We start from the raw sequence: 13,053 nt of genomic DNA on the forward strand, positions 1-13,053 counted from the left end.
TAATGCTGCTGGATATTGTGAGTTTTGGATATTATTGGGATTTGATGGTCTTCTAGGGAGAGGCTCTCTATTCTATAGCTTTTATTTGTAGCTACCAGACCTATGAGAGCACCAAAGTGGAGCTTTTGGATGACATCTTGGAAACCATTGCAAATAAATAATGATTTTCTCCAAGACATAAATTGCAGATTAGGTTTTCCTGGAAAGTTATAAGCTGTTACTCGCTGCACGTCTTTTATAATTTAATAGTGGAACTGTCATGTATAATTACTTCCATTACTAATACCGAATATATTTATGTTTGGTTTCTATTGATTAAGAAATAAGCTTCTTCATTTTATATGAACTCTTCTGTCCATAAATCTGCATCTCTACACACAAGTTAGCTCCAAAACTGCTAACCGTGCAACCTACACAAAACCTGAATTTTCAGGTGACCAAAGGCAACAAATCTAGTAGCTTAGTGAGACAGTCTGACCCCAATGGCTTGGCCTAAGAGATCTATAAACTAAGACAAATTGTGTGAGGCTGAACAGACAAAAACACTGAACGACAGAAAGCCAGCTCTTTCACTGGGAAGTCTGCTACAAGGCACTTGTAGCTTTTAAATTTTTTTACAAGAAAAACACAGCATCATTCTTGTACATGTTAATAGTTAATAACTACAACCTTCATCTCATGATTAAAGGATGTAATGGAACATAGCAAAGCTGAAAAAATGCTCCCAGCTCCTGCTTCCCAAGGAGAGCAGGCAGGACACCACAGGTGATAACCACCCACCTGCCTCTCGAAAGCAAGTTTGGACTTTTTTATTCCCAACAGAACTATTTAGAAGGCTCTTGGAGAGGCATTTAATTGCCATCTCATCTCAGGAGAAGTCACTGTGTTGAGTTCAGGTCTCGAAGTGAGAGAAATCTCTGCAGATGCACTGGGGAAGAGGCCTAAGGCAGCTCCCTTGGTGCCGAGACGAGCTCTCCTCCCAGAAGAGCTGAGAAGAGTCTCGGCATGGCATTGGGACACAAACAAAAAATGTGGGTTACCTGTGAGCCTGTGGAATATCTTCCAGGTGTCCTCGACCCCGAGGTTTTTCCTGAGCCGATAGAACTCTCTGTACTTTTCCCACTACAGCAATGTGTGCGCAGGCATTTTCCGTACTCTTTACGTACCTAGCCAAGGAAAGAGTGGTGGTGGTTAGCAGGCAGCTCCTCCTCCAGCCCACTGCATTCTGATTTTCAAACACAGCCCCTGGTTTTTCCTCAGTGTTTTGTTAAAACAAAATCTGCTGCAGTGTGTGGGAAAGCAGTCTCGTACCCCTTGCAGCTGAGCTCATGGCTTAGGATGCCACAAGAGACTGCTCCCATGCAGCAAACGCTGCTTGCTGGCAGCAGCCAGTCACAGCATCCTCTGAGACACATCAAAGGAGCATGGGAGAAAGGGCAGGTACACTATTCATGACTGAAAATTAAAATAATTGTAGATTTGATATAAACTAGCAAATTGGCACATCAAGGTACTAAAAGTTATTGCTTCTGGCAGGGGACTAAGAAAAAAGAATTCCAAGAGAAACATATGAAGGGTATTGATTTTTTTATACAAAAAATGTTTTTTGCACTCATATTGAAATTTGAGGAAACTGTAGAACCAGCAGCATTACAGATTATATTCCCAGTGCTCAGGGATGGCTGGAACCTGCTTTTCCACAGCACTCTGCAAGCCAGTCATGTTTTAAAGGGGCATTGCAGTCAAGCCCGTGCCACCTCCTTTGCTTCAGGGGAATTACACTGACTTGTGCCAGGACAGGCTCTAACCTTCCACCAAGCTTCAGGTGTGACTTTTTATGGGCAGCAATACCCAGAAACCAGATGGGACATGGCTGAAGGTGAGCAGACTGCAGTGAAGAGCCAAAAGAGGGTCATGTTACCCATTGACACAAAAAAGCCCCCAAATCATCATGCATGTCCAAAACACCAGCTGAAATTCCTTGAAGCACACGGTTAGTTGTAAAATTTTGCCAAACTCTCCACGAGCATTTCACAACTCTGTGAAACAACTGTTTAAATAGCAAATTACAGCTTTTTCATTAGGCTCTTCCTTAAGCGCTTGAGACAAACACATACCACAAGTGCCCAATATGCTCGAGTGCCTAATCAATCCTGTGCTGAGAGAAAATAATTCAATTGCTTTAATTAGCCACCCACTGCTTGCCTCTCTGTAGCATTTTGCCGATTTTCTAGGCCATGATATATAGGAAAGCAAAGACTTTTTTTCTCTCCTCTTAAAGAATACCTCCCTCGGCTCTTAGGTCAGAGAGATGCATCCACCCCACAGCAAGGTACCAGCAGCATTCTCCTTCCCTCTGTGCAGCCGTAAATCAGGAACAATTCCACAGTCATCAGTGGTGGTTTGAGGGTGTAAATTGGCTTAAGACAGAAAGGAACGGTTCTGTCATACTGACTGAGAACCCCATGAGCCAAGGAGGCTGTGGAGCAGTACACAGATGCTGGGTTAGGGACTGACCCTTTGTGGGGTGCATTGGAGGTGAGAGTATGTACTAGTCAGAACGGTCAGAAATTCAAACTCCTCACAGCAAGGCACCTCCAGATTTAGTAAACAAGGGAGATGCTTCCTACACTCTTACTATCATCTTGCCTGGAAACTCTTTCTGAAAAGTTTGGGATCATCAGCAGGAAGCTGCATCTAGACAAATCTTCTAAGCTTCTTAACACGGACAAATTTGAGATGCAACAACAAAGACAAAACCCTTAACCCCAAAAGTCTTCCTCTGGTTTCAAGAATGACATTTACACATAGCTCTGCAGATCCCTCCAGAGCTCACTTTTTATGATGAATTTTGATTATGTTTTCATGGGTCAGATCTCCCTTGACTACATAAGAAAATGTGAGTAACAGAGGAGCAAGCCTGTGGCTATCAGATGGAGGACAGATCTCAACATGGACCTGACTTTACTCAATAAGCAATTTCACCAAAAAATAGTGGTTACCCTGAGAAACTGGGGTAAACATAAACTCTTCCCTATGTTTATTAGTTCAGTAAACTGCCCTTTGAAACTAAGATGTACACAGCAAATTAGCAGCAGACATGCACAGAATTGGTGAGCTCTGTACTACTGAATCTAAGTAGAAAACAAAAAGGTTCTTAAAAATACTTATTACTGATTGTCAGAGGCTGTAAATTTGATCTACGTAAACACAGAATTTTTATTATGTTGGGTTTTTCTTTTTCCCCTCCCGAGTTTATCTAAGTTACTCCACTGTTAACTTGCAAATGTTAATTGGGGCATACTTCAATTTCCACCAAGAAGCACTTGCTGTGCTTGCTTTGAGGAAGATTTCCAAAACACTGTATCAAACCCAAGCAATACAAAGGCTAATGAACCACTGCAGAGCACAGGCCCTTCAGTTATTAAAAAAGTAGGGGAAGCAGCCCCTATTACATCCCATCAACCCACATATGCTGCCACAGAAAGGGGTAATTTCCTGCAGGGACTGCAAATAAGGATGTAAAGCTCCACTTTGCTGTGAGCATTCAGCCACGTGAGCATTTTCTGGATGCTCATGGATTCTCTCCCATCTCACACTGGCATACAATGAAGGAGAATCCGGCTGACAGCAGGCAAACCCCTGCTACAGGACCCTGCAAACTGACAGCTGCCTTTTCCCTTGCCTCTGACACATCTGCCAGGCTGCTGAAATGCCACTGCCACATGTCCTTGTTAGAACCTCATCCTCTAACATCTTGCTGGTTTCCAGTCTAAATACCACCCTTATTAGGTGCACAGAGATAAATCTGTGTGATACGAATTCAGGGCACACAGAGGATGCTATGCTGTGGTTGTTAGGCAACAAAACACCTCGTTACCACCTCTCTTGCTGCTGGGAACCGTCAGTCTTACCTTTTTCTGGAGGACACAATGGAAAATGAATATAAACATTCCCTGCAGAGAATTGAATATGGTGAAGAGATACGCCATGATGACTGTGCTTTCATTAATATACATGAGTCCGAATGCCCAGGTCAGTCCTAATAGGCAGAGTAGGGCTATTGCACCTATAACCCAGGACCTGTTAGGAGAAACACAAAAAAAAAAAGAAAAAAGAAAAAAGAAAAAAAGAATGGGATTGGTTTTTCATCCACACAAAAGAAGGCATGTGTCTACAGGCAGGAAGATTTTGGCCCCTGGTTTTAGCAAAAAGAAAATAACATATCAAAATAAATCACAGGGAGTTTTTGTCTTCAAGCTGAATACAGTTTACAAATCTTCAAGCTTGAGGAAATACAAGGAAATGGAAGTGTTATGAGCATAGAAATTTATCATAACCAAAGCACATTTGTAACCACAATGTCTCTTTACTTTTTTAAATATGTAAAAGCAGAGTGCATGTAAATGACATGTAGATGTTATTTCTGCAAATGGAGGAAAAGAAAATAAACCAAATGAAATGACAACTTTGATTGTCACTTTTTTTAGTGTCCACTGGTTTCACAGGACTGCCAGCTGGATTAGCTTCTTTATTTACTCTTAACACCAAGACACATGTATTGCTGCATTTTAGCTAGTCTCCCATATGCCTGTAAGCCAGATAAACAGCTACAGGCAGGTGGGCAAGCCTTCCCTGCTTGCCAGATCCACTCCACACAAGGATGTTCTTTGCAATGCTGCTTTCACACTTCTTTCTCCCTGCGATGAGGGGAAGCGTGTATACTCGTACAGGCACTCACACACATTTGCTAACGTGGTAGCTGCTGCCACACTTCTGCCCAGAGAAAAGGAGGGGCAATCTTTCTTCACATGGGCTGCAAAACTAAGATTATCACTTGCTCCACCTCAGAAGGGCAGTGGGAGTAGAGGTGCAGCCACTGCTTGGCCCCAAATGTTGTTCCAACAAATAGGATGTTTTCTTTCTTCCACTGACTTTCTTCTGCCTGGACAACAGAGCTGGGGACGTGGGATGACTGCTGCGTGTTAGGGTTTTTGGGTGTTTTCAGGAAAGCTGGAAGCTCTGCTGGGATGGCAGAGATGGTATTCCATGTTACCCTGCTAAATAACATTTAGTCATCTCCTAAATTACCTTCTCAAAGACTGACCTTCAAATACCAGGACAAGAGATGAAGTGTGAGAAGCAGTATAGGAACTCTGTCCTGCTCCTAGCCTAGTTTTCACATTATGTATTACCTACAACTTTAAAGGAATTGCTGCTGCACAGGGGAGGGAGTCAACTTCTAGCTGGGAAGCAAGCAGCACTTTGAATATCTGTTTGCCCTTTACCTGAAGACTTTGGTTTTCTTCTGCCGTCCCCTGTTACTAGGTGTAACATTGTAAAAATGAACGCATTGATATTCAATCTTTGCACCCTCTCCTCACTGTTTAGCCCTTCTATATCCCAAATCAGACAAGACTGCAATGAGCCAGCACCTCTGCTTCCCTGTCAAGGCCCCGAGGTGCTGCAGAAGGGCTCACAGGGACAAGGATCTGCCTATGTTTCCAAGCTCCTTCAGCCTTGTGGGAACGTGACCTGGGTTTGGGCATGTTTGGGCTTCCATCTGCTTAGCACAGCATGGCGCAAGGGGGAGAAAGATGAAGCAGCAGCAACTTGGGGGGGACAAAGCAGTCCAGCAGAGGTCAGACAGACAATCTCTGCTATGGAGATGCCATGGCAGCTACAGCCTTGAATCCTTTTCCTTTTAGCAGGGTTTGTCACAAACAAAAGCATACCAATGTTGTATTCAAGTCTTTTGTTGTTTATTTTTTTTTCTTTAGGTATTAGAATGAAAATGCAGCATTAGAATGAAAATGCAGCATTAAGTCTTCCACTGAAGTTTATAAAATATGTATTATTTAACCACATGACCAGAAGAGCTCCCTAAGGTAACCGCTTATTAAGACAGTTCTTTAAAAATCACTATTATGTATCTAGCAGACCAGAACAGCTCCTTTGAAGCATTTCCAGTCAATCCCACTAATAAATATTTAGTGTGATGCAAATTGAAAATACACTCTCACAATCCTTCAGAAAGGTAGCCACTAGATAAAGTTCATAGCTTTAGTCACTTGGGATATTTTTCTCCCCAAGATTCCACCATCAGTGAGAGCATGCTATTGTCCTAGTTGCGTACCAATTAATGAAATACAAATAATTTTCTTTTTTACAAAAAAAAAGAAGAAGAAGTTAAGTGGAAAACCCCCTTTTATTTTTTTTTCTCTTTCCTCTTTTCTCATACCAAGAAAAAAGCTTCCTGCACTTCCAGAGTCTTTTAAAAATTATTCCCTGGGTATCAGAAAAGCATTCTGCTCTGAAGCACAGCCCATTCTTGAATCTGATTAAAGAGCCTTTGGCTGCAGAGGTGTGCAGGAATGAAACAGTTATTTAGTGAAGATAAGCTACCTTCAGTGATGGAAAGGAATCTGTGGGTAAGAAGACCCCCAACAGGGCAAACTGCACGCATTAACAGTGTTGTGCCTCAGAAAACAAGACCTGGCAATAAAGAAGATGTGGAGATCACTATGAATAGCTCCATCCCGCATCCGCAGAAAAAGCCAGAACCAAGCAATGAAAGAGAACATGGGAATGGTGCTGAAAGAACGAACACAAAGGACTCTTCACCAGAAGAACAAACTGAAAGTCTACTGCAAAGTTGACTTGCTTCTATTGTGTGCTATTGCACATTACTTTTTGGTTGCAGGAGATAGAGCACGGATGCCCTAAGGTATGTAATTTCTAGGCATTTTTGGGTTTCTTCACAGGTTTGGGTTTTGCTGGGTTTTTTTTGGTTTGGTTTGGTTTGGTTTTTTAGTACAGCTTGAGGTTTTTCTCTTGTTCGTTGTACAGACTTGCTGCTGCTTTTTCACGGCTTTTCTTTCCTGTAGTGGAATTTTATTGCAATAAAGAAACAAAAAATATCTGGTTTTGATGCATTTGAAAATCAGTAGTTTACAATTAGGGACAATTAGGAGGGACTCCAATGGGTAAGGAGTCTCCAGTGCACCAATGCACACAGATTTACTTGCACTACTGCCATTAACTAGAAAGGGAATGATGGGGAATAGCAGCCATGCACCTTTCTGAAAATTTGCTTCTGCATTTATACTACCATAAAGCAATCCCAGTGACAGAGCACAGTGGACCAGAGGCTGCTATTGGTAGAACAAGTCTGTACTACACAGGATTAACTTGGGAACTTTCACCTTGAATTCAAGTAATGTCCAATTAAAGAATATAAAGCAAATAAGGTGACAATTGGTTGGCAATACACATGCAGCACATTTACTCTGCACCTTAGCTGTATGCCTGACCATTTTCCTGCACAGTTTGCTCTTCTGCCTCAAAAGCGAATGACAGAAGCTTTAATGATTTTTCAATATTGATCTGACAGCTGGTTCATGAGACCACACTGATAAATGAAATTTATCAGCCATTCAGGTCATTCTTACTTGATGAAGGGTCTGTTATCCTCATAGCTAAAGAATGCGTAGACATAAAGACAAGAACACCAACATTAGAAATATAATGACATAGAGAATAGAGTTTACTGCTAGTTCCCCTCCCTTCTCCCACCAGCCATCACTAAAACCAAAGGCGGACTGGCAACAGGTGTGCCTGGAACACACCAGCCAGCCTGGCTTGCTGCCCCAGGGAATGGAAACATGACTGGGAATGCTGGCTTAATGCACAGAAGCAGGCATCGCTAGCTGTGTGCTGCAGCTACCCCTTTTGGCTACCATCCCACAGCTGTCAATGGACTTTGAAATATCTTTCAAATGTCATGGCTGTCCCTGGGGAAGAAAAGTTTTGAAACCCCAGCATACGCACCACAGACGGCTTTCCCGTGTTCAAGTGGCAAAACTTCACCATGCCTCCAGCAATCTGCATGTGGGGCTGGAGCATGTTACAGGAGTATCTTTATTGCCATTTACTTTTCCAAAGTGGAACTCCCAAATTGCCACATTTTGAGTCAGACTGCAGAATTCTTGAGATAATGGCAGCAGCATCTTCTAAAGCCTTGCGTGACAAGGCATGGACCTAATTACTACCACTTCATGGGAAGGCCTCTGCCAGGCAAGGGTGAAAAGCAGCTCACTGCAGTGATGAAGAAACCAAGACGGATCACCCAGCCCCTGTCACTGTGGGGACACAGGACTAGTCCAGTCATTTTCCTAGGGGAGTCTCCCTGACCTTCTGAACCTGCGAACCCTCACAGAAACCCTCATGCGTGCCAGTGATGGAGGATGGCTCAGTATGTTCATCTCATTACCCCTGTCAACCAGGGCCAGTCCATCCCACTGAGACCTCCTTTGGTCAATACTGGCAACCTGCAGCTCCCCTACAATGCAATTAAATGAAATGAAGATATGAGACAATCTGGAGCTGTCAGCCCAGCAATGTGGGCAGGAGCAGGGCCTGGATTTCTATTACTGTGTTCACAAGCATGCAGGTTTTATGGTAAAGACTTTATACTGAAAAGCAACCAGCACTAGATTATAAAAGTAGAGAATTAGAATGGGTTTTTTTAATGTTGCTGTTACTATCCAGACCCTCACAGAGTTTTTCAGCAACCCATAATAGCATTTCTTCAAGGCAGCTGAAGGCTCTATTTCATCTTTGTACAGACAAAATGCAAAACTGGTAAACTTGGATTCTCTTTGAGCTTGAGGCTAACACTGCAAAGCAGCTCAGGAGAAAACCACCAAAAAGACTTCAGCAGTTTTTACCCTATTTCCAACATGGCTGTGTTTCAGACCTCCTGCCCAAAGCAAACAGGTGCCTAAAGAAGTGAGATTTTTCAAAGATGCCTAACTCCCCATTTAATTCTCTACACACAGGGGCCATAGAATTTAGTCTCTCATATCTCTCATGAAATATAATCCTTGTCATTTTACCAACTCAAGTGTTGTAAAAAGCTTAACTCTAGTGTTCACAAAAATTTCTGAGAAAAACTACTTCAGCATGTTTTGTTTTTGCTTTTTTTTTTTACCCCGGTGAAGTCTGTGAAACCTATCAGTGCTGCAGTTATACTGTGTCATTATTTGCAATACATAAAACCCATCACTTAAACAAGAGAAAAGCCTTGGAAGAGCCTCAGTTCCCAGAAAAATGGAGATGCTGACTGGAAAACTGAGATTATATTCACTCGTAGTAAAATAGCTTCAGTAATAGCTGAAGCAGAAATTGTTGGAAAATCTAGCCTAGCACAGCCTGAGATCTGAAGGGCTATCTGCAGATCTGGTTGAATTCATCCAACACCTGGCAGTAAGGGATATAGCCCACTGCATTTAAATTATGTGACACTGCTCCTCCCACAGTTAACATCAGACTGGTAGCCCCAAAGAAGAATTTACTCCTAAGAAGAACAGGTATTTAAGGTAGACAGGGCTTCACCATTCCCTGAAGAAATGCATTTCTCTACTGACTGCAGCGGAAACCTGAATGATGGTTTAGGTGGAGGCTTCACTTTCAAATACCTGAAAGTAAAAAGCTGATCTTTAGTAGCTGCATTATTAATTGAACCTGTGAAATCTTACCTCACCTCCCTTGTGTTTCTTTGCAGCCCAGATGATGGATAGCGGATGGTCTACCAATCTGTATAAATACCTAATTCATTTTCTAATCTTAAAAAAGCCCTGACTTTACCTTGGGGCAAAGACTTCTTAAGGTTAATTACACATCATGTAAAACTCTTCAAAACCTTATTTAAGTTAGATGTCTTTCGATTTCCCAGAGTACCTTCTCCTTCCGTGATGAGAAAGGACTGTTCACACTACCTTCTATATTCCTGTGGTATTTTCAGACCAATACCTTTTAAAAACGTTGCTAAAATGAGCTAATTACAGTATTTTTTAGATGCTTAAGGAATTTCAAAACCAATTCATCTTAAGCTCAGGAACCCCTTTTGCACTGCCTATCCTTTTAAAATGCCAAGAAATACCTTTATGTCATGAGGAGACTGAATTGCTGGGATACACATGGACAACCCAAAACAGTTGCAGACAATCTGTAATTTATATTACATGAAGCAAATGACTTTCATGTACCCAGATTAGCAATATCGTAAAATGTTAAAGCTTTTACTTTCTTTTTGCAGCAGGAAAAGTAAGTCAAGAATTTACCTTCACATGAAGATTGGTTCTAAAATGCTGCAGAAGAGAGAAAGTCTGTCGTAAGAAAGCAGCTATACAGCTCTCATTTAAAAGGAATAATGGCTGGTCTTCTTATTCTTTGAAAAGAGGTTTTGTTTTTTTGTTGTTTTCTTTTTTTTAACTTAATTAAGTTTAGTTTTGAGCCACATTCAGAGTAAACCTAGGCCTTTAATAAAACACTACATAACTAATTGACTTTACATACTATAATTTTATACAACTCTTTATGGTTTAACTTTACTTAACTTGAATTTATCACTCTTTTGACAATTCCAAGTATTACCCCATCTCTAAGATAGCAGGAAAAGGCTCAGTAAGCACATGGACTGATGCCTTGGGCCCCAAAATAACTGTTTGAAAAGCAAGGAAAAACACCAAAGTGAGTATACAGGACCTTTAGTAGCTGCTAGGGGTGATGAAACCCAAATAAAAACAGATGGATGATGTGCCCCCTCAAAAGCATTCAGAAAAACCCATGGAATTAATTTTAACATGGTGCAAATAAAGCAGAGAGGCAGATGTTTCCTGCAGGCAAGCAGGAGGGAAACACAAAATAAAGTGTGCTATTGTGTCTCCCCATTGCCTGCCAATATGAAGTAGTAGGGATGTTTTGCTTTCTTTCTCTTTTCTTTTTTTTTTTTTTTTTAAATTTCAAGGATTAGAAAGAATTGATTTATTGAAGGAGTTGGAAAGTCCAGCACTCCCCTCATAAAGCAAACGGGTTCATCGTTAATTAGTGAAGGAGCATCTTCATGGCAAGAAAAATCAATAGCAAGCAATAAAAGAGTGCTTAAAGGATTTTGCCTTTGCATTTCGTGACAAAGTTACCACCTTGATGGCATGAAGTGAAATGGCTTCCTAATCTCATTCCTTAGGCTGCTGGCGTCCATCACGCAGCCTTCCAAGTCATCATTTACCAGTCTCATCTCCTGGCTCCCGCACTGTCTTTGACAGTAGGTGGCCAGTCCCCTCAACACATCTGTAACCATCTCGGGGGTCAGTGAGCTTGCCACACCCTCATTTGCAGGAGAAACTCCTGCCTTTACATGCCTTGGAGATCTGTAAAGGTTGGGGCTCTACCACCTGACATATGGGTAATTTTATATATATTAAAAGCCACAGCCACTTTTGATTTTCACCAGTAGATCTGCAAATATTATTCAGACAAATGAGGCCAAACTCTCCTTGGCCCTATGTGATGCCTAAGCCTATGATTTGGGACAACAAGTGGCTGAACTTTTCTGCCAAAGGCAAAGCATCATCCCTTTCTGCTCAACTCACCCAGGGAAGTCGTGTCCTGCTTTCTCAGACTTGTCCTTAATTATCGCAATTGGAAAGAGCAATTCTGTTAAGTTCATCTCATTTTTCGTAAGTAATTAATTACCCTCAGAATTGCTTACCCTGTTTATTTCCTTCCTCCTAACTTTGCAAAGGCATGGCACAATTATTCAAGCCACACTGATGTGTAACCACGTATCTAATTGTTTCCACACTATATGGATTCAGCAAAGCCTTTAGACACATTTGTATTATCCAAATAGCACCAGCAGGGCTTGCTGACAAAGTACTTAAAATGTATGGCCTTTTAAAACAATAATCATGATTTATGGGTTCACAGAAAGATTGTAGGTATTTAATATCTTCCAGGACACTCTCTCAAATCAATAACCACTGATTGATTTTTTTTTTTTAGATTCAGAAAGGACGACGCCTGTCAGTGGGAAGATTAGTGCTTTACGATCACCATTCAACATTAACACAGCAGCCACAAAAACATAGGTAAACAACCAAAACCCCAAACCAAAACAATCAGATATCAACCAAACCCTCCTGTGAAAAACTCAAAACAGCAGCAGATTGCAACAAATGAAATCAGATGCTGCCATCAGCATCTCTGGGGGGAAAAGGCACGCAGATAAAAGCACAGTCTCAGATGTTTTTCCAACACTGGCAGGGCTTCTGCCTCTGAGGTGCTCACAAACCTGGCCCTCAGGCAAAATATAAATGTGCCATACCTCTTCTTGGTAGGAAGCTTGTAAATAATTCATTTTGTGCCAACTCCGAGTGGTTTTTCTGGGTTTATTTTAGGCTGCCTGTTCAAGTTTGTTCATGCAGAGATGCAGATGAAGGCTATATAGGAGTAGCACTGAGTTAACCAGGGGACTAAAAAGCATGGTGCTTTCTTACACAGGATCCAGCGAGATCTGAGACAAGCCTTGGCTTGTTCAGCCAGATAAATAGGAGGCTACGGGGAGACCTCACAACTGCAGTTGCAGCTTCCTCATGAGGGGAAGAAGAGAGGCAGACACTGATCTCTGCTCTGTGGTGACCAGTGGCAGGACCCAAGGGAATGGCCGCAAATTGTGTCAGTAGAGGTTTAGACTGGATGTTAGGAAAAGGTTCTTTATCCAGAGGGTGTTTGGGCACTGGAAAAGGCCCCTCAAGGAAAGTGGTCACAGCACCAACCCCACAGAGCTCAGGAAGCCTTTGGAAAATGTCTTTTGGGTGTTCTGTGTAGAACCAGGAGCTGGACTTCAGTGATCTTCAAGATATTCTATAAATGATTCTATGACCATCAGGCTGTGAAGACACAGTACTCTCTCCAAAGGCCATATGAAACACATGGATCACGGCCAGAGCTCTGGGACAATGAAAATGAGGGAAGAAGTTTCTAATGCCCAGCTCAGTACCTCACAGTTAATATCTAAACTTAGCAGAGGGAGAGATTTTCCAAAGGAGGAAAAAGCTATTCCTCATTTTCCAAAGTGCCCAGATCATTTGGTAATACTTGCAAAACACTCCTGTTAAGATTTTGGTGACAGAGAATGTGCTGTCTGCATGTCCCAAGCACTGTTTAAACACACTTACTTCTCATCCAAGTTTATCCAGACTCAAACAC

General features: G+C 41.9%; 1 protein-coding gene across 2 annotated transcripts in view; it reads right to left on the minus strand.

The window, feature by feature from the left end:
- Positions 1-13,053, minus strand: part of ADGRL3 (adhesion G protein-coupled receptor L3) — a 480,878-nt gene that overhangs the window by 25,611 nt on the left and 442,214 nt on the right. For both annotated transcript variants that reach the window (XM_066186413.1, XM_066186414.1), the window contains 2 exons: positions 3,915-4,083; positions 1,041-1,166 (listed from right to left, as the gene is read on the minus strand). In XM_066186413.1, coding sequence (XP_066042510.1) covers positions 1,041-1,166; positions 3,915-4,083 — 295 coding nt within the window. The remainder of the gene's footprint in view (positions 1-1,040; positions 1,167-3,914; positions 4,084-13,053) is intronic.

This window comes from Chamaea fasciata, unplaced genomic scaffold (assembly GCF_029207755.1).
Source record: "Chamaea fasciata isolate MVZ Bird 193981 ecotype frontalis unplaced genomic scaffold, bChaFas1.0.hap1 SCAF_6, whole genome shotgun sequence".
Taxonomy (NCBI): Eukaryota; Metazoa; Chordata; class Aves; order Passeriformes; family Sylviidae; genus Chamaea; species Chamaea fasciata.